The sequence below is a fragment of the Pongo abelii genome, chromosome 11 (genome assembly GCF_028885655.2).
Source record: "Pongo abelii isolate AG06213 chromosome 11, NHGRI_mPonAbe1-v2.0_pri, whole genome shotgun sequence".
NCBI lineage: Eukaryota > Metazoa > Chordata > Mammalia > Primates > Hominidae > Pongo > Pongo abelii.
The window spans coordinates 30,152,171-30,172,802 of record NC_071996.2 but is presented as its reverse complement, the minus strand read 5'-3'; the positions used below and the strand labels follow the sequence as shown (position 1 = coordinate 30,172,802).

The 20,632-nt window shown below is 43.6% G+C and overlaps 1 protein-coding gene across 3 annotated transcripts in view; it reads right to left on the bottom strand.

The window, feature by feature from the left end:
* CCDC93 (coiled-coil domain containing 93) overlaps positions 1-20,282 on the bottom strand; it is a 94,848-nt gene extending 74,566 nt beyond the window's left edge. For 2 of the 3 annotated variants that reach the window (XM_024243506.3, XM_024243508.3), the window contains exons 1-6: positions 18,609-20,282; positions 13,177-13,290; positions 11,346-11,440; positions 5,441-5,552; positions 932-1,030; positions 119-175 (exon numbers count right to left, since the gene is read on the bottom strand). In XM_024243506.3, the coding sequence (XP_024099274.3) occupies positions 119-175; positions 932-1,030; positions 5,441-5,552; positions 11,346-11,440; positions 13,177-13,290; positions 18,609-18,818 (687 nt within the window). In that variant the 5' untranslated portion in view covers positions 18,819-20,282. Of the gene's footprint in view, positions 1-118; positions 176-931; positions 1,031-5,440; positions 5,553-9,319; positions 9,407-11,345; positions 11,441-13,176; positions 13,291-18,608 lie in introns of those variants that run through there. The other variant, XM_054549267.2, reaches the window with a different exon arrangement.
* Positions 20,283-20,632: the final 350 nt, after the last annotated feature.

Below are 20,632 nucleotides of genomic sequence, written 5' to 3'. Positions count from 1 at the left end.
CTAGCTCCTAAGCAATCCCTGTAGACGGAAGCCTCAGGAGCAGCGCTTTTTTGATTTAACAAAGGGCTATCTGAGGCTACGCAGGGCTCTGACAGAAGAACATGGCCAGGGGACTTACTGAGAGGTCCACAACTGTCTTGATGGCCTTTTCTTTTCTCTTTATGAAGTCATCATCCTACAAGACAAAACACAGCGATTAAACAAATCCCAAGGGAAAATTAAAACTCAAGTGGACCACACAGATATCTGTCTTATAAATTGACTTCTCATCTCATCACTACTTTGCCTGAAGAAGTCTCAATTTTCAAACAAATTGGAATATATTCTCCATGGGAAAAGGCTACAAACTCTGCAGATTGCTCCAACATAGATCCCTGTACAGCCAGTAAGAAAAAGGGGGTCATAAGGAGTAGTGCTTAAGACAAGAGTTCTCATTTCAAATCCTCTTAAGCACTGAAATCTCAGGTAAGTTACTTAACCTCTAAGCCTCAGTTTCTCTGTCTATAAAACAGGGATAAAAACGCCTATCTCAGGGGGCAGTAAGGATTAAAGAATAAAAGCCATAAGATGTGCTGAGACTAGCATGCAGTAAATACATGATGGCTATTAGCTATTATTGTTGTAATTATTATTATTATTATTAAATTGTTACTATAGGATGTTCTGGGCAAGTGGCCTCTCAAAAAACTTAATACAAAAATCAACTATTATTCTTGTAAGTTAATAAAAGCCCTAGATCAAACACTAAAATTCAGAGAAAATGACAAAATTATAGAGCTTTGCGCTCAGTGGCTATGTAAAGAAGCACTAATGATGCCAAGTGGGGGTGAGAAGGTAGGGGAGCCTGAACTCACTCTGCTCCTTGCTAGGGAGTCTCTAAGTGTGCACTCTGTTTCTCAGTGGGACAAGCAAATAAAATCACAATTCTGACCTCAGGGAGACTGTAAGTCTTCTGGAACTGGGATACAGAGTAGGAGCGGATATAGTCACCCATCTCTTCTTTTGTTTCTATAGCTCGTTTCACCAGCCACTGGGGAAGAAAGTGAAAAGACATGAGTTGCTAAGGACAACATCCCACTGCAGTGAAGGCCAGTTCAGACACGGCACAACTCATGAACTCAAATCAGCATAGTTGAACTGACCAGGTGATAAGAAGCTATCAACACATGCTGTCCTATAGGAAAAGCAACCAGCTGGGCATCCAAGATGTTAAGATCCAATGGGACCTAGTGCTGAGTAGCTGTGCAGGAGCTTTAAAGCCTTACTTCATATCCTTGAGCCTCAGTTTTCCTTTCTGTAAAAGTATATCAGTTCCCTTCACCTCACAGAGCTAACATGGGAGTAAATGAAATCACAAGTAGTAGAGTGATTTGTAAACACCTGAAGCACAAAACAGAGCTATCTTCCAACTTCCCGGTCCTACTAGCAGATCTTCATGTAAATCTTTTTCTTGTGCTCCTTATACCACAGACCAGGGAAAAGGGAGAGAACCACAGAGAATGCTAGTGTAACTCCCCATTTGACAAGTGAAAAAATGTCCAAAATACTCAGATTTGACAATGGTGCATACTGAGTACGCAGTTGAAGGCATTGGTTTATCCTGACATTCACAACATTCTCTCTTAATCCTCACAACGTCGGATGGTACCGGCTGAGTTTTACCGAACCTGAAGTGCCGGGAGACTACATAACTTACTCATGGATCCATAGCTAGCAAGCTGCAAAGCTGGGAGTCACAACTCAAGAGACTATTCCACACCAAAGACTGGACAAATGGTTTCATGAAATGTTTCCCAGCTTTGTTAGGCTGATACCGAGAAACAGCTGCTCTTCACTTCTCCCAACTGAAAACTCCAGTTATTATCATTAAAACACCACCCCACTAAAACCTGCAGAAGATCCACCCGCTCTGAGGGTAAGGGTGTAAAGTGTAAAAAGGACCTTTGCTTCTCCTCCCCGGCTCTTCATTCATTCCCTTTATTACTGAAGAACATCACAGAAGGGGTGCCACTCCCTCTCCACAGAAAGCTACTACATCTCAAAAGCAGTTTTGGGATAGTAGCTGTGTTTCACCAACAGCATATCACACTTGGTGAGGGTTAGCTACCTAGGAAAGCAGGTACATGGCACATAACACGGTGCTGCACGGTGTTCCCGCAGATGTTTGTTCACAAAGCACAGCCAGCTCAAGTAAAGCACATGTTTAGGAAATAGCTGCTCAGAATAGAGCAAATAACTCTATGAGGAATATTCCTTGCTGTTAGTATCTTCTATATATTTCTACCACTTCACCCCCAAACAGTGACCTCAGGCAAAGACTAAAATCCAGAAGCAGAGACAGAAGATCAGAGAGTATTGAGAACGATTGTAGCCCCTCACCTGTACTTCATCCCAGTACAACTAAGTGGTCCAAGACAACTAAGGGCCAACTAAGGCAGTTGGCTCATTGCTCAACTCAATTCAGCCCTGCTTTCTTTTGAATCGGGAGACCCAGTTTCTGGCTTTTCACATCTGCTTCCCTTTCAGAGCTGCTTCCATTAATCCCAGATCTACCCTGAGTTACCGCATGGCTGGATCCTGGAGAGCATGATCCCATTACAAAGGGAAAACTTGTTGAGTCCTAACAGATGTTTTGGAGTTTCCAGCATGAAAGGCTATAGAGGGAAACTCTTGGACAGCCTAGCTCTGCCACAGGTTCCCTAGCACTCAAGAAAAATATTGACTTTCACAGGAGTCACATGTCCAACCCAGGAGAAAAAGATATGATCTAGAACCACCAGGGGCCAGAAATTAGATCTGCTTTTTTCTTGGCTGCATCCAGAGAAAGTTACTACAGCTTTGCTAAAATGGTGTGAACACGGATGACGGGCTTCTAGAATCACATAAGAGAAGTAGGTCAATGGCTTACAACTGCTGGCCAGTGATTATTCTTTCACGAGTGCCCGGGGGGGAAACAAAACAAACAAACAAAAACAGGCAAAAGCTACAGGCACATGATGCGTTTCATCATAGTTAAATGTATTTAATTTCAAGGACTGCTTTTTTTCTGAGTTTGAGAATTAAATGGCCATTATTTTATGAAATGATAAAGCAAGATTGTAGTTATTTTTTAAAGTGTCCTTGCCTGGCAAACTACAGGTGGCAACCCTAGGCCAGCCTCCATTTTTGCTTTAAAATTTTACAGGTCCATGAAATTAAGAAATTGTAACCACTAGCCTGGGCCCTTCCATCCACACAGACCCTCTAGCATTCCACTCACAATGGAGAACATTCAGACCTTCAAAACACCCAACTGACTGCAGAAGATCACTTCCAATTCTTCTCACAACCTGACTAGATTTTTTTGCCTCCAAAGTCCTAGTGTAGGGTTAAAAAAGGTCTAATCTCTAGAGATCCATGTTTTGGGGGAAAGATAACAACTTCACAGTTTGATGATATTGGAGGTTTCAATAATAATCAACACAGGGCCCCAACTTCCTATTTTCATAAAAACGATCAGGTAGTGTCCTCTTGCATAAGAAAGACAGAAAGGCTAACAAACATACAAATAAATTTTAAGGTAAAATCTTGGCCTCAAATTTACAAATTTCATGGAATTCGGCTTGAAGTTTAGCCGAGGGGAAGATTCAACACATAACAGTAACAAATTATGTAACACTTAGAGAGCACTTACTAAAATGGTCAGTCTTTCAACTAAGTGCTTTAGACACACAACTAATTTAATTCTCATCCTATCAGGTAGGTGCTATTATTTATTTCCATTTAACAGACAGAAAGTTATTTACCCAAGGTCACACAGCTAGAAAGTGACCGACTTGAACCCAGGAGGTCTCCAGGGTCCATACTCTTGACCCCCATATTTCATAATCTTAACACAGAACTAGAAAACTTCTAGCTTCTAGGGCTGTGTAGCTTCCTTCTCAGCAGCTGCATGAATGGTGCAGTGGAAAAAGCACAAGCTTGGAGACAGAGTTTAGACTGGAACCTTTGCTTGTCCACTCTCTGCCCTTAAGCAAATCAATTACCTTCTCTCAGTCTCATTTTTCCCAAATGTAAGGAAATTACATTTCTCACTTTCCTCAAATGTAAGGGATTATAATAAATGCTTCAAAGAATTCTATTAGAGTCAGATGGGAAGTAGTGTTCACACAGCGGGCAACACATCTGAGTCCCTTTGCTCCTCCTCTTTCTAAGATGCCTAGAGGGGAAGAGAATGCAGTTGTCCCAAGGAATCCATGGTGGATGGGTTCCAGGACCCTCTAGATATTAATCCACAGATGCTCAAGTCCCTGATATAAAATGGCACAGTATTTGCATACAACCTAAACACATCCTCCCCTATATTTTAAATCATCTCTAAGGTTATAATACCTAATACAATGTAAATGCTACGTAAATAGTTATGTTATACTGTATTTTTACATTTGTATTACTTTCTTTTTCCAGCTTGCTAAATTTATATTACTTTTTATTGTTGTATTATTTTTTATTGTGTTTCCCCCCGCCCACCCCCAAACATTTTTGATGCATGGTTTGTTGAATTTATGGATGTGGAGCCGCAAATATGGAGGGCCAGCTGTTTGGGAGCTGTACAGCATGAGCCACTGAATCATAGGGGTTTGGGAAACAGCTGGAGGCAAAGAGAAGTCTCTCCCTTAGGCATTTAGCCATACGGACTGAATAACTACAAATTGTAAGACATTCTGGTAGGTACTGGAAACAAAACAATAAGCAAGACAGCCATGCAGACTTGCTCTCATGCAGCTTAGAGTCTAACGAGAGAAGCAGATAAACAATCACACACACATAGATACACATGATTACGAACTGCTGTAAGATTCTGGTGAAGGAAGGGAATGTGGCCACAGGAGTGCATACCATAAAGGAACATGCTGTGGATTAGGGGATGAGGGAAGGCTTTCTTGAAGAGGTTTGGTGGAACTGAGATCTGAAGGGTTGAAGTAAGCCATATGAATTAAATAGGTAAGGAGAGAATGGAAGAGCATTCCAACCCAAGGAACCAGCAACACAAAAGCACTGTGACAGGTGGAAGAATAAACCTGGGGAAATCTGAATGAATGCCAGACAGTGCTAGAACAAAAAGAAAAAAGAAAAGCAAGGAATGAAATCAAGCTGGATAGGTCAAAAGGGAACAGAGCATACCAGGCTACAGAGTTCTGTCTTTACCAAAAAGGCAATGAAAAGTCAGATGAGAACATTCAAAGATCTTATCAGGTGACAGCATGAAACTAGGGTATATGCAGGACCGGCAATCTTCTGAAGATGACGACAATGAACACCACCATGTTCTGCTGTACCAAATCTAAACCACACCCATTACATTCAGGATCCAGGACAGACAGACCCATTACAGAACAAGCCAGGCCCATCACAGGAATTCTGAGGTTAAGAGGACAAGAAACCACACAGAGGCTCTCACCTGAACAACAGGAAATATGTGAATAAAATCCATCCCTTGGATCTGGTGGGGCTCCAACTGGTGTGGGCATTTCATCCTTGGCAGGACCGAGACAATTTTTTCTGACAGAGCTCTGTTCAGAAAAAGTAACAAGCAAAGAGTGAGGCATACTAAGTAGCCTTTATGGCATCTCTAAAGTCTGGGCAGCATCACAGACGGATCTGGGACTTTTCCATGCCAGGCTAGTCCAGACCATGACAAGTTTCTCCTAGATGACTGCAAAATGAGAAAAATAAGCACAATTTAGTGGTGTGTGGGTGTGTGGTCACAAAACTGCCTTCATCCTTTATTCTATAATGTTTTTCTTCCTACTTTTTTTGACGCAAAATATTTTATGAATTGACGGTGACATCAGAGGTAGTAGTTACTATTTTTTAACATCCTTACATAGTAAGATAAAAAGTTATTAGTGCCCCGTATTCTTTTTACATTTCGTTTTAGTGATCTACTCTTTCTAAAAGTTTGAAAAAAGTATTCTAAATATCATTCAGGCAACAAATAATTACCAGACCTTACACCAGGTACCCAGAATATTAACATGAAACATGGAGCCCCATTTCCAAGAGATTTGGAGTTCTCTATCCTGGTACAAGAATATTTTTAAAATAAATAGTAGCCTTTAAATTTTTTGATACTCTAAAATAAATTCTAGAGTTGAGGGAACTGTATATCCTCACTCTTATTTCCATACAGAAGAGATATTTTCTGCTTCTCATAAGGGACACCGACCTTTCTCTAACACCTCGCCTCAGTCTTCCTCCTATAGAAGACCACAAAGTGGGACTGAGAAGGGAGGAACCAGGCTTCCTGGGGCCTCAGAGTTTTCTTCTCTGTTGGTCAGGAGGAAAGCATCCTCTCCTGCTAGGGAGGTTTCTCAGCTCAGCCTGAGCTGGGGCAGGACAGTTTATGGCAGCAGTGGTGGAGGGATTTGTATGCAAGTCTGTTTTATTGCAGCCTGAAACCTCCTTCTCGAATCAGTTGGCATTTCATCTCTAGCTATGTGATTCCTGTTTCTTATACTATCTTCATTGGATCAGACTCAAGGGGAGAGAAAAGATACTATTCAGTGGTGTGCCTGACCCCAAAGCCATGGTATGTAGCCTGGAAACATTGAGAAACAGTCACCAGGCACGGCCTTGTGGACATTTGGAGAAATAGGAGCTTCTGGCTCAGCCTACATGAATAGGTTACATTGCCACACAAGACCTTTTAAAAAAATCTTAGCCAGTCACAGCAGCTACTGTGGCCTTATAAACAAGTATAGTATTATGTTCTAATAGACAAAGGTCCAGGTAAACAAGGGTCACTTAGAACTTACTAGGTGCTTCAAATTCAACAAGTTTTGGGTCTCCCAAAAGTGTTTCTTGTTCAAAGAAGTCTTGTCTACCTTTATCTTTCTGCAGTTCAATAATTCTTCCAAGGAGACAGATACCCTCAAGATGAACATCTGACTCAGGGCTGGGTGAGAGTTATTACTGTCTTATCTATGATTCACTTAGTAGGTTTCACCCCTCAGTCTTAGTATTAACAGTAACTAGGTGACCTAGGAGCTAAAGTTAAGCAGCCCCCCAGGGAATGGTCACTAGAGAACACATTAAGAAACAGTGTCTGGTATCTGGAAGATAGCTTCACAAGTTGGGATCAAGGTTAAAACTGCTGAGGACAACAGTAACACCCCACTGATCATAAGATCAAATGTCAGATCCAACGTGTTAATCGAAAAAAATATGGAAGGGGGGAGATTAATCCCTCACTTCACACATTCATAGAAGAGAGGGAGTATCTTCCTCCTAGTAGGGAAGCATATAGGAGAATATTTGCTGCCTCTTCCCCCTCACCCTTCCTCCCCAACAGAAGAAGGGGTGAAGAGTGATTTATCCACAAGTCCTGAGAGGGGCCAGGCATGGTAGCTCATGCATGTAATCCTAGCGCTTTGGAAGGCCAAGGAGGGAGGTCACTTGAGGCCAGGAGTTTGAGATCAGCCTGGGCAACATAGTAAGACCTTGTCTGCATAAAAAAATTTATAAATTAGCCAGGCATAATGGTGTATTCCTACAGTCCCAGCTACTCAAAAGGCTGAGGCAGGAAGATCACTTAAGCCTAGGAGTTTGAGGCTGCAGAGAGCTAAGATCATGCCACAGCACCCTAGACTGGGCAACAGAGTGAAACTCTGTCTCTTAAAACAAAACAAAAGTCCTGAGAAGAAGAAAACTGTCATGTAGCTCTCAGCCACTCCTGGTGCCCTTCCTTTCTGGGCAGCCTGTCTTTGGGACACATGCATCTCTTCTGTCATAAGATGTGTTGCCTGCCCTACAGGGGAAGCCTGTGGTTGTCCAGGTCTGCTTGGGACTCACATGGGATAGCTTGGTAGTGAAGCACTAACAAACCCATTTGGCAACATACCTAAGGTTCTCTGTCTGTTAAGCTTTTTTTTAAATTTTGATCTCCATCAGACTCTCATAGCTTATTTAATCTCCTTGAAACTTGTAAGAAGAGATAAGTGTTCAACTGGTACTGCTGCCTAAACTCCAAGCTTAGCAAATGAAAATACATATCAGTCCTGGTTTTGCTCAATGCAGGTCCTAACTCACTATGCAGGGGCACGAGATCAATACAGCCTTTCCTTAGTTACATTTTGGTTCAGCAGGAGGAGAGCTCCCTCTTATGGTTACAGATATATTGGTTTGCATAGAGTTACCAACTGCCTAGAACCATACATAGTAGCTTAAAAACAAGAGGCTGGGACCCACACCACCACCCAGCCTAATCCCCTGCCTTCAGACACGGCATTTCCTGGCCACTCTTCAGAGCCAGCCTACTCACCCAGTTCATAAAGGCCCAGAGAGGAGGCTATCACGGGTCATCCTAGGATTTACAACCCTCTTAAACTCGCCTCTCAGAAATTACTGCCAAGTCTGGACAGTCTTGGCAGCCAAGGTGAGGACATGGAGGAAAATGCAGGCAGGCTGGGGGTAGGGAAAGAAAGTGAGAAAGACTTCTTCCAGAAATCTAACAATCCCCTTTCAGCTTCTCCCTGCGGCTCAAGGTGGATCCTTCAGATTTCCTAAAAATCACAGAAATTAACAATTGCAGAGGTCACCAGGCAGGTTTCCTAGACTAAGATTTTTAACATGCCCAGCTGTGATTAGTTTGACTCCTTTAGTTTTTAAGAGTGTTCAGTGCACTGTTTTCTTCTCCACTGCAAACAGTTTGAAAGACAGTGAATTAAACCTGGGTTTAAATTCAAGTTCCACCACCAGCTCTGAAACTTTTAGCAAGTAACTTGGTCCAGGTCCAATATTCCTATCATAAAACTAGGGATAATCCCTACTCAAAGGTGGTAGTGAAGGTAAAATAATAAAATACACATGCAAGTGCTTGGAACACAGATGCCCAATAAAATGTTTGTTGTTGAAATGAACTCAGTTATAAATGTAAAATCTCATTAATGGGCCTCTGGCCATAGGACCCTCTGTTAATGGGGCTTCAGAAGAGGATAGAAGTAGAGGACAGAAGCTTATGGAACTCTCAGCAAAGAAAGATAACAGGAACAAGGCCTCAATTGGGCACATAAAGAAGACAGCTTGAGAGACAACCATGCCCTCAACAGGCAAGTGTGCTCCTTGGACATACATCCAGCCCACCCATTAAATTGACTAGATATACTGGAAAACTGCAAACGTAAGGCAGTTTTAGTCTAAACTGCACCTAACCAGAAACTCTATAGTGGGGGGGAACACCAAACAGAACACATTCCAAAACCAAACAGAAAAGATTTTTAGATGACTCAGTACCCTGTGGCTATAACATGTCTTCTACAGATAATAAAGAATGAGCTACCTGATGCACTGCTGAGTCTGGTGGGTCCTTAGTCACGTAAACCCGTCTCCAGCTTTGCCCACAGTTACAGTTCATGGCTCTGCACTTAAGAGACACACATCAAGCACTTACCAGAGAATATAACACATCCTCAATCCCTTATCCAAACCCTTTGGGTCAGATGTGTTTCAGAATTCTGAATTTTTTAGATTTAGTTCCTTAGAATACCTAAGGGGTACATATTATATATTATGTAAGAACCCAGGAAAATCTAGAGTCACACTCTATAATAAAAAAAAATTTATTCAGCAAAACTTATGAATAGTCACATAAGTGGGATCAATAAAGCTATAAATTCAGTCAATTCAGGTTATGTTTTGCTCCTAAATAAGCTTTGTATGTAAACCTAAAAGAAGAAAAAACAGTTTTCAGTGTCTTTTAGATGTCAGAAATATAGACAAGGAATTGAGAAGACATAGAAAAATACTGTGTTCCCATATCTATTAAAAGTATAATGGAATGCTGCCACTGATGGGAGTCTACCATATTCTCTAAGGATATCGAAATGAAAACGGGTCCTAACCACCACTGGAAAACTCAAGGGGAATTTGGGAAGAAAGCACACGTGGAATCCAGGAAATGGTACAACTAGCACAGAAAAAATGCAATGAAAAGAAATACAGCACATCAAGGGTGACACAGGTATAGGAAGCAATCAGCTCAAAGACAGAAGCTTCCAAGAAAAGCATCCTCAAGAAAACAAAGAATTCATGCTAATGAACAGCCTGATTAAGAAGCATAGGCCAGGTGCGGTGGCTCACACCTCTAATCCCAGGAGGCCAAGGCGAGAGGATCGCCTGAGCCCAGGAGTTTTAAGACCAGCCTGGACAAGATGGTGAGACCTCATCCCTACAAAAAATTTAAAAATTAGCTGGGCGTGGTGGTGTATGCCTGTGGCTTTAGCTACACAGGAGGCTGAGGTAAGAGGATCACTTAAGGAAGTCGAGGCTGCCGTGAGTGCTGTTGGCACCACTGCACTCCAACATGGGTGGTAAGAGTGAGACTGTCTCAAAAAAAAAAAAAAAAAAAAGCTGGCTGATCTGAGCTACAGCTAAAGGCATATGCTTCTTTTGTCAACAAGAAAAAAACAAAGGCAATTAGAAACTTACGGGAAAAATGCTGTATAAATATAAAGTAAATTGCAACATTCCTGATGCTCAGTTACTCACAGATACCACCTCCACTTGGCTGCCAGAAACACAGGGGCAAATTTTTGGCCAATAGTAGGAAAACAAAGCATTTTGTGATCCATCACTGTGGTAGTCTTAATCCCAACTCTGCCTCTTGTCCCCACTTTTTTTTTCCCCCTTTGCTTCATTTTCCCACCATTATTGCTTCCTGTTATTTATAAGACACCTTTGTTCCTTTTGGAAATGTTTTCTCTTGGGAGAAGGTAATACTTCAGAAAAATGAATAAACAGACTGTCACAGAATCACACATATCTGAGGTCAGGAATCTCTCTTCTGACAGATAAAAGAACTGAGGCCCACAGAAGGAGTGGCTGTTCCAAGGCCACACAGAGACCCACTGGAAGGCTGGGAGAAGAACCAGGTATCCCAAATGCTCTAAAGAAATGGCCAAGCCCCTGGTGAGCTGCTGTGCTACAAAAGACTGGGCAGGGTATGCTCAGGTGAGATCTCTAGCAAGGAGACCATGCTGCTTTCTCTCCAAGACAGGCAAAGTGAGGCTCTGCCTTACACAGAGGCAATGGGGAAGGAAAGCATCTCCTTTCCTCTTTCTAATCAACTTCCACTGATATTAGCTGTCTTTGGAAAGAGAAACTAAGTAGTCACTACAAACTTTGATCTAGCTGTGTGACCTTGGCTTCTTTCAGTCTCAGTTTCATTTGTAAGGCAGGGATAATACCTCTTGTAATAAAAGTTAAAATAAACTATGTAAAGCGTCCAACCAACTTCTGGCACACAGTAGACACTCAAAAGTTAGTTCCCTTCTCCCCACCTTTAGGTTTTCCATAGAAAAACTTACATTTTTTGACCTATCGTAGAGTTTTCTTGAAAGAGCAAATCAACATCTACATCAAAGTTGCAAGTGGTGATACACCAAGTCATTCCTCCTACTACCTGCAAGACATAAAGAAAATATTTGTTTTCTCTTTTTAGTTTGGAGACAATGGAAGAAGTGGAAGGTAGGTGGATTATAAATAGCTCTAATAGACTCAGTAAACATATAAAATTATATATCTTGAGAGAAAGAGAGTGTGTCCTCCTTACCCCATCAAGTACAATTAATCTAAAATGGTATCGTTACAGAAAACTTTCTGCAGTGACAGAAATATTCCGTTATCTGCAAGGACAAGTACAGTAGCTACTAGCCACATGTGGCTGCTGAGCAGTTGAAATGTGGCTGGCATGACTGAGGAGGTGACTTTTATTATTAAATGAACATACTGTACATAGATCCTTTTTATAGTCAAAAGGACAGACATTAATTCTCTGTTTTATAGACCAGACACATGGGCAGCAAGGCTGACATTTTGTTTCCATACATCTTATTTTTCTTATCTACCTGAGAATCCCTGGCTCTACTTTTCCCTCAGGAATTCTCTGAGATCCAAATGAGAGTAAGACTAAAAGCCCATTTTGAAACAAAATCCTTTTCAGACACAGCTTGATATTAGAAAAAAATAACAGTAAGGCTGGGCACGGTGGCTCACACCTGTAATCCCAGCACTTTGGGAGGCCGAGGCGGGTGGATCATGAGGTCAGGAGTTTGAGACCAGCCTGGCCAATGCAGTGAAACCCCTCTCTACTAAAAATACAAAAATTAGCCGGGTGTGGTGGCGGGTGCCTGTAATCCCAGCTACTCGGGAGGCTGAGGCAGGAGAATCACTTGCATCCGGGAGGCAGAGGTTGCAGTGAACCAAGATTGCACCATTGCACTCCAGCCTGGGTGGCAGAAACACTCCATCTCAAACAAACAAACAAACAAACAAACAACAACAACAAAAAAAAACAGTAAATCTTACCCCTGGCTGTTTTAGACTCTTATGAGTTGCCCAATAAAAATGCAGATTCCAGGGCCCAAGCCCAGACCTAGCTAACCAAAATTTCAATGAGTGAATCCTTGGTTCTGTATTATAAAATAACCCAGAGTGATTCTATTAGGCACAGCCAGGACTGTGACCCCGTGGAGCACTCAGCACTGTCTTCCACAGCTTGCCCTGTCTGATTTGAATGCGTCCTTTCTGTGCACAGTCCATGGTGGCACTTTCTGCATCATGCCATTTATTCTGTGCATGTTGATTCGCTTGTCTCTCATCCCCACTCTACAGAAACTGGACTCTTTGAGAACTGTGCCTCTGTTTTTCCTCTGTGTCCTCAACACCTATTCCTATGATTTGTGCATCATCATTCAAGGTTCTGCTGAATTAAAAGATTTCATTGCATAGCAATCTCTCTCTCATCCTAAATCAGAGCATTTACTATCCACAGAATATCTGGCAACCGTCTGTGAGCACGCTGACTTGGGATAGCTCATTATTAACTCTAATTATTTTATTTTCCATAAGTTTTATAATCTCCCACCCAAACTGTAAATTCCTTGAAAGAAGGAACAATTTGCTTCTTTGCATGTCCTAAAGCTTTGTGCACAGAAAAGGAACTGACGTATTCACTGATACATCATTTCTGTCTTTGAAAAGAAGTTTGAACACTTCCATAATGAATCTGAATTAGGAAGAAATGGAAACACAGACATGGAGGAAGTTAAAACATCATCTCTTCCTCCTTTCTTTGCCATGATTAACCATGTCATTCTGACAAAAGAAAGTGTAATGGTTAGAAAGATTTCCCCTTACCTTGTCAAAAGGTGACAAGCCTTTAATTCTTGCCCTGAAATACCCAGCTGCAACCAAGAGCTCCAGAATTTCAGTCAACTTGACATTTTGTTCTTCATCTTCTCTTGTTTCCACCTAAAACAAAAGGTAAAAGTTTGGCTGGTAAAAGATATGCTGAATAAAGGAACACCAGGTATATCCCCTGATGCCACAATCTCATTGCCAAGGAGCAGATAACATTGGCTACATCACCACAATAGATTCTCTGAAAATTCAGCAAGTGTCACACAGAAGCATGTGGACAGTGTTGCTGGAGTCACAAATGGGTCCGCGGTCCTCAACGGGCTGTTAATCTTCATAGCTGAGGGAGACACATGCCCAAGTAGTATACACTACTCATCACATGCCGAAGGAATCCAGGGAAAAGGAAGGTTAGAGCACAATACTTCCCTTTTTTTCTAACCCATGGTCTACTTTGACAGTCTTCTCAAATGGATTATGACTCCTTACAAACAGGAGCAAGGTTTTATGGTGTTTTCTAAAAAAAAACTTTACACTTAGGACTTAGGGCCGGTGTGGGGGCTCACACCTGTAATCCCAGCATTTTGGGAGGCTGAGGCGGGCGGATCACTTGAGGTCAGGAGTTCGAGGCCAGCCTGGCCAACATGGTGAAATGCTATCTCTACTACAAATACAAAACTTAGACAGGTTTGGTGGCCCATGCCTGCAGTCCCAGATACTCAGGAGACTGAGGCACAAGAATCGCTTGAACCCAGGAGACAGAAGTTGCAGTGAGCCAAGATCATACCACCGTACTCCAGCCTGGACAATAGAGCAAGACTCTGTCTCAAAAACTTTATACTTGGCTGGACACAGTGGCTCAGGCTTCTAATCCCACCAATTTAGGAGGCCAAGAGGGGGTGCCGATCACTTGAGGTCAGGAGTTTGAGAGCAGCCTGGCCAACATGGCAAAACCCCACCTCTACTAAAAATACAAAAAATTAGCTGAGCATGGTGGTGCACATCTGTAACTCCAGCTACTCAGGAGGCTGAGGCACAAGAATCACTTGAACCCAGGAGGCGGGGGTTGCAGTGAGGCAAGACTGTGCCATTGCACTCCAGCCTTGGTAACAGAGCAAGACTGTATCTCCAAAAAACAAACAAACAAAAAAAGTTATACTCATCCAGAAGTTACTGACAACAGGCATAGAAATGAAGAAGGGAATTCAAACATGTATCCCTCACTGTACTTCCTTTTTTGATCTCGAAAACAAATATATGAAAGGCTTCCAATCCAGATACATTAAAGGGTGATTATTGCCACATAATAGGATTGCATTAAAAATAATAAATTCATCTAATATATGTATATCAGTATTTTGCTTTTTTTTGTTTTTTTGTTGTTTTTGTTTTTGAGACAGCGTCTCGCTCTGTCACCCTGGCTGGAGCGCGGTGGCGCAATCTTGGCTTACTGCACTCGGATCCCAGAGAGAACCTCCGCCTCCTGGGTTCAAGCGATTCTCCTGCCTCAGCCTCCCGAGTAGCTGGGACCACAGGCACGTGCCACCACGCTCGGCTTTTTTTTTTTTTTTTTTTGTATTTTTAGTAGAGACGGGGTTTCACCGTGTTAGCCAGGATGGTCTCGATCTCCTGACCTCATGATCTACCCGCCTCAGCCTCCCAAAGTGCTGGGATTATAGGCATAAGCTATCGCGCCCGGCCGTATCTCAGCATTTTGATTTAAAATTTTTAATTTATATCCTCCTTTTACCCCAATCTTTATCTAATACTTAAATCCATCTAAATATTCTAATACTCCTTCATCTATTTACTATCATGAACTACCTTTCCTCTCTTCCTTTGCTACTGAAAATAAAAAACCATCTCTCTATATAAAACACCAATAAAATACCCTGGTTCACATGCTCATACTCATCTCTGAGTCCTCCCTTATCCAACAATGCCTGTTAAGTCTTCCTTTACTATGCATCTCACATTTATCTTCCCTTCCCTTTTATTCATACTTCATTCCAGGACTCTTGCAAATGCTTCTTCATCTTTCTTCCTTTAATTTGTTTTGCTCATCCCTTCCTAAATCACAGCTTTCATGTTATCCCTCTTTAACTCACCCTCCCAGCCCTTATCAACAATGCACCACACACACTGCCTGTAAGATAAACTCCAGATGTCCGGTTTCACATTCAGATCTTTGGCCACCATACTATCTTTTCAGGTTCATCCTTTAACTATCCCGAAAACAATCAAGACATGGCCATGGCTATATTCTCTAACCATTGAGAAATCACTTTCAAATTCCAGCTCCTTCGACACCATCCCTCACAAGTCTATCCTGAAATGGCCACTCTCCTCTGCATTTCTATACATATAACTAAGTATCAACTATATACTGTACATATAACTAAGTATCAACCTCTTCTAAGTGAGATATCTAGTGTTATGTACATGCTTGTCTTTCCAACTGGACTACTGGTTGATTAAGGAGAGGACTATATATTATATACTTGGGTTTACTCCTCTGAATCCAAACAGCATTAAGCTCCAAGGACACACTTATTAAATAAAGAATGATCTACTAATGCTTACATAAAGTAAATGAACCTAAACCAGTCATGTATTAATAAAATGTTTCGGTGGTTACATCCCTGACAATGGAAAGAAGTTTATTTTGATGTATAAACTGCCAGGAAAGGGAGTATACATATTAAAATATAGTTAATACAGAATTATTAAAGTGACTGATAATCCCCTGCAATAGAGTAGGAGTGGCGTGGGGGAATGGACAGCACTGAGCTACATCCGTCTCTGAAATGACCCTGGTCCAGTCCATTAAGGATCCTGAAGATCAGCATTCACTAGTTCCTAGTGGACATAAACATTTTCTTAGGTAATATAAATAATTCACACCTTCTCTCCCTTCTGCAAAAAACCTGGGATGGTTGAGAAACATCTACAAGTGAAAACACTCTATGAAAGGAGAAGCTAAAGAGTAGTTGTAGTTGAAGTCAGCAGAAAAAGAAAATGAGATAATATAAGTACTTTCTTAAAACTTCTGGGGTGTAAAACACGAACACTTCATTTTGTTCAATCATTTATTGCGAAAACACAAGAAGAAGACAAAAAAACAAAAAACAACAACAAAAAAATAGGATCATCACTGCCTCAACACCTATCTAATGGGCACCCACTGGCCACCCCACCACAGATGAAGGGCCCAGGCTTCCATCCACTCACCCCTAGAATGGAGAAGTTTAATTTTGCAATATAATTTGTGAAGTAATTTTGGCACAAGACACTAAATGGGAATGTATGACTCCAAATTCACTTAGTAGATTAACACTGAAATCAAATGGAAAAGAGCCACTGCCTGATCTGTCGGGAATGAAAGACCCTCTCTTGAAGTGATAAAAATCCACCAGGCTGGTTAATACATCCAGTTGTTAAAGCTAAATTTCTGACAAAGACGAACAACAATGAGCTCTTACACAAAGCCCAATAAACTTTCAATTTCCGTCCACTATAGTTGTTGTAAGCTGGAAGGCAGGCCAAGTCTAGCTATGTTTGTAAAGGGTTAAAAAGAATGAATTCGGGCAGGGCAGTGGCTCACATCTGCAATCCCAGCTACTGGGGAGGCTGAGGCACAAGAATTGCTTGAACCTGGGAGGCAGAGGTTGCAATGAACCGAGCTCACGCCATTGCACTCCAGCCTCGGTGACAGAGTGAGACTCTGTCTCAAAAAAAAAAAAAAAACAAGAATGAATTTAATGAATTCACTGGTCTAGTGACAGCCTAATAACACAGACTATCCATATTTACATTTACTGGCTTCTGAACTAAATGATGATAATTTAGTTATTGCTTGACCTGGTGAGTGTGGCCTCTTAGCAGTCAGTGAAAGTTTAAACGAAGGACACACAGCAGCAGGTTGCTTTTCATTAATTAATTAATTTATTTTCCCCCTAGAAAGACCTCCACTGATAGTACTGTGGAATATTGGGTTGGAGGGATTTAAAGTAGAACGTGGGAGACCAGACAGAAGTCTACAGCAAAAGGCCAGGCAAAAACTTGATGAGAGCCTAGAATACAGAAGTGGCAAAAAAGAAAACTTCAAATGTCACAGTACAAATCCTATTGTTCACTATCCTGGGTCCCATCTCAAGCAACGTGCATGTAAGGTTTTACCTAATACAGGGGTTCTGACAACATTATGCTTGTTAGGTTTTCTTAAGACAACAAAATGGACTTGCATTCTGGGAGCACACACTGACAGACAAATCTGTCCTTTCATGACTATATATATTCCCAGCTTCTGGACACAGAACACAGTGATCTCTCAATTAGTGGATACTTGTGATATGAAAGAACTGAGGATTTGGGAGGAGTGCAGAGGAGTAACATTGGTCACTGGCAGGTAAGTATGAAGGGACGACTCACCACGTCAAGCAAGCAGTCACCCTGCCTAACGCCTGCTCCAGAACCTTAGGAAAAAGGCAGCGGTGCGGCGTGGATTCCATTTCTCTCCAGAAACCAGTAAACTAGACTAGCCTTTGAGTAAAATCAACTGAAAGGGACGACAGATGCAAACTACCTATGAGATGCTAAGTGGTATTTGCAGCCAAAAGAAAATGAATACACTTTCCCTATATTCTCAGCAAACGTGGAAATCCGGAAACCACTCATGACCCTCTCCCTAGCACTAAGTGAGTACTTAACAAACACCTTTGGAAAAGAACCCCGCCCTCTTCTGGAGAAGCTGCAACCTTTCCGCCCAGACCTGGGTCCCCCGCCACACAGCACCCCTGGAGTGCGTCCCACCCCGAACGCCCCGGCGCGCTGACCCAGCGGGACACCTCCCTGGTGCGCGAAAGTCTCCCAAACTTCCTCCCGCCGCCCCGGCCCGGGTCAATGGAAGGAGGGTGGCATTCCCTCCGGACAGCAAGGCGGGTGGGGCGGGCCACCGGGACCCTGCGGGGTGGCGGTAGACGTCCCAAGGTCACCGCCCTTCGCACCACCCCAGCCCGAACCGCCTCGGAGAGCGGTCTCGTGACTCCAGCGCCCAGCAGCCTCGGCCCTCGGGGTAGCCCTGCGGCGCGGGGTGGGGGAGCCCGTCCCGGACAGGGAGAAAGGTGGGAGCCCAGGACCCCGCGGCGCGTGGGGCTGCGTCAGGGCAGGTGTCGGGCTAGGAAGGCCACCTCCGCCCCACGAGACCCGGGAGCGGCTTAAGTTTGTCCTCACCCGCCCGCTGCCCCCTGCCCATGCAGGCGTACCTGCTCCCCGCCTCCAAGAAGAGGGTCGGCGCTTCCCTGAGGTGGATACACCTGAGGAAGGGGGCGGGGCGCCCCAAACGCACCCAAGGCCCGCTCAGCCCGCCGCCCCGCGGCTCGGCCCTCTCTTCATGAACCCCGACGTGTCAGGGAAGGAGGAGGCGTTCTTACCTCCGGGAGACCCTGGCTCTCCGGCCCCTTGGGTAACCCCATTATACGACTGGGCTGTCGTAAGGCGAGAGCGAAGCCCGCCAAGCGTCCGGAGGAAGCTGTCCCTGCCGCGGAGCTGCTACCGGGGTGGAGTGCAAAGCGGAAACTTCCTCTGCCGCTGCCGCTGCTGCCGCTGCCGCCGGCCCGAAGCGCCGCAGCCGGGCAGAGCATGCGCGCTGGGGCTGGAGCGCGGCGCCACTGCGCCTGCGCCACAGCAGCCCGGGGAGAGGTGGGCTGGGCTGCAGGTCCTGGCGTTGTGCTGGATCATCGCGCCGGTACTCTGAAGTTTTCTCCGTGGCGCTCCTTGAGAGGGGTTCCTCCTGCATCTTGAGAATATTTTGCATTTCGGCTCCCTTCTCTTCTCGCTGCCATCGGATGCCCCAAATGGGTCCTGTCCCTTCGGTGAATCAGACTTCGGAAACCCCCTCGCTTCAGGGTCAGAGTCCAAGTACAGATGAGCTTGAGGATTCTGAATGCACGCCCGGCTCTAGACCTTACAGACACACGCTTGGACAGACTTCTCCATATACGGCCCAGGAACGGACCCCTTGAGAAGGGATTCTTCACGACCGCTGCCCTTTCCAGCGTCCTGGCCAGTGGCATCGCGTTCCCAGGAAACCTCGCTTTAGATATTGCCCACCACCCCGCCCTATTCACGGTTTCTGGGTCTTCCTGGAGGAATGACATCTCAGAGAATGCGGACTCCTATGTTCACGTCATTTTAGCCGCCGCGTCCCTTATTTGGTGTACCGCTTGTGGGTTCCGGAGGATGGCAACTAGACAAAAGGTCACAGGCCCCCACACCCGCTCCGTAACGGCTTCTTGGCTTTTTGTTTCTTTTAAGCGATGAGGAAAGAGATGACTTCCGTGAAAACTTTTGCTGGAGAAGAGATCCTTCCCTCTGTATATGTGTGTGGGATGGGAAGTGTCAGACTCAGACCCTTAGCTCCTTGAGATCAAAAAGGTTTTGTGTTTGCTTTCCTCTCTTCTTTGCATCCCTAGCATCTTTAAAAGAGTAGGCAGGCGCAGTGGCACATGCCTGTAATCCCAGCACTTTGGGGGTCGAGGCGGGAGGATCACTTGAACCCAGAAGTTGGAGACCAACCTGGGCAACATAGTGAGACCTCCATCTCTACAAAAAATAAGAAAATTAGCCCGGTGCCAGTGGTCCCAGCTAGCCGGTAGGCTGAGGTGGGAGAACTGCTTGAGCCAGGAAGGTTGAGGTTGCAGTGAGCTATGATAACACCACTGCACTCCTGCTTGGGTGACAGAGCAAGACTCTATCTAAAAACTATATATATATATATATATATATATATATATGATGTTTTCTATTTTATTTTATTTTATTTTATTTTATTTTTGCACCTTTTGTACTCCTCCTGGAGTTCATCCTGACAGACAGAGGTTTGTCTGGAGCCAGAGCCCACAAATAGTTGGAACTGCCCTAAGGACGCCATTTTGTTCTTAAATATAACTAGCAAATATTACTCAAAGCTGTGCACGATCCCCAAACCCTGGTCCCCAATAATTTGAATAATCTGAATATGCAAGTTAAGGTATTGAGATGGGAACCCTCCTGTGTGGTATATCTTGCTCTTATCCTTTGTGAAGCCAATAAACTTCAATTTCTACTCTCATAACTTCCGAAATTTGTTGTTTTTGTAGTTTTAAAACTGTCATTCACTGAAATGGTATAGGTTGATGGGGAATGGAGAGTGATAATAATTTGTGGCCACTGTTGAGTGACCAGACAGGTACTGATGCCTAGGAACAGGTAGTAAGATCTCACATAGCAGGCAAGCCTAAACAGCTGTATATAATAGCAGCCTGGAGACTAGGGCCTGGAGAATATCAGGACTCAGGCCACACCCTGAGTTCCCTGTTATAATACTTTTGCAATGTTTTAAATAAGCATGAGTAGCTAACTTCCTCAGTAAGAAACTGTCCTTCCCGAGCGCGGTGGCTCATGCCTGTAATCCCAG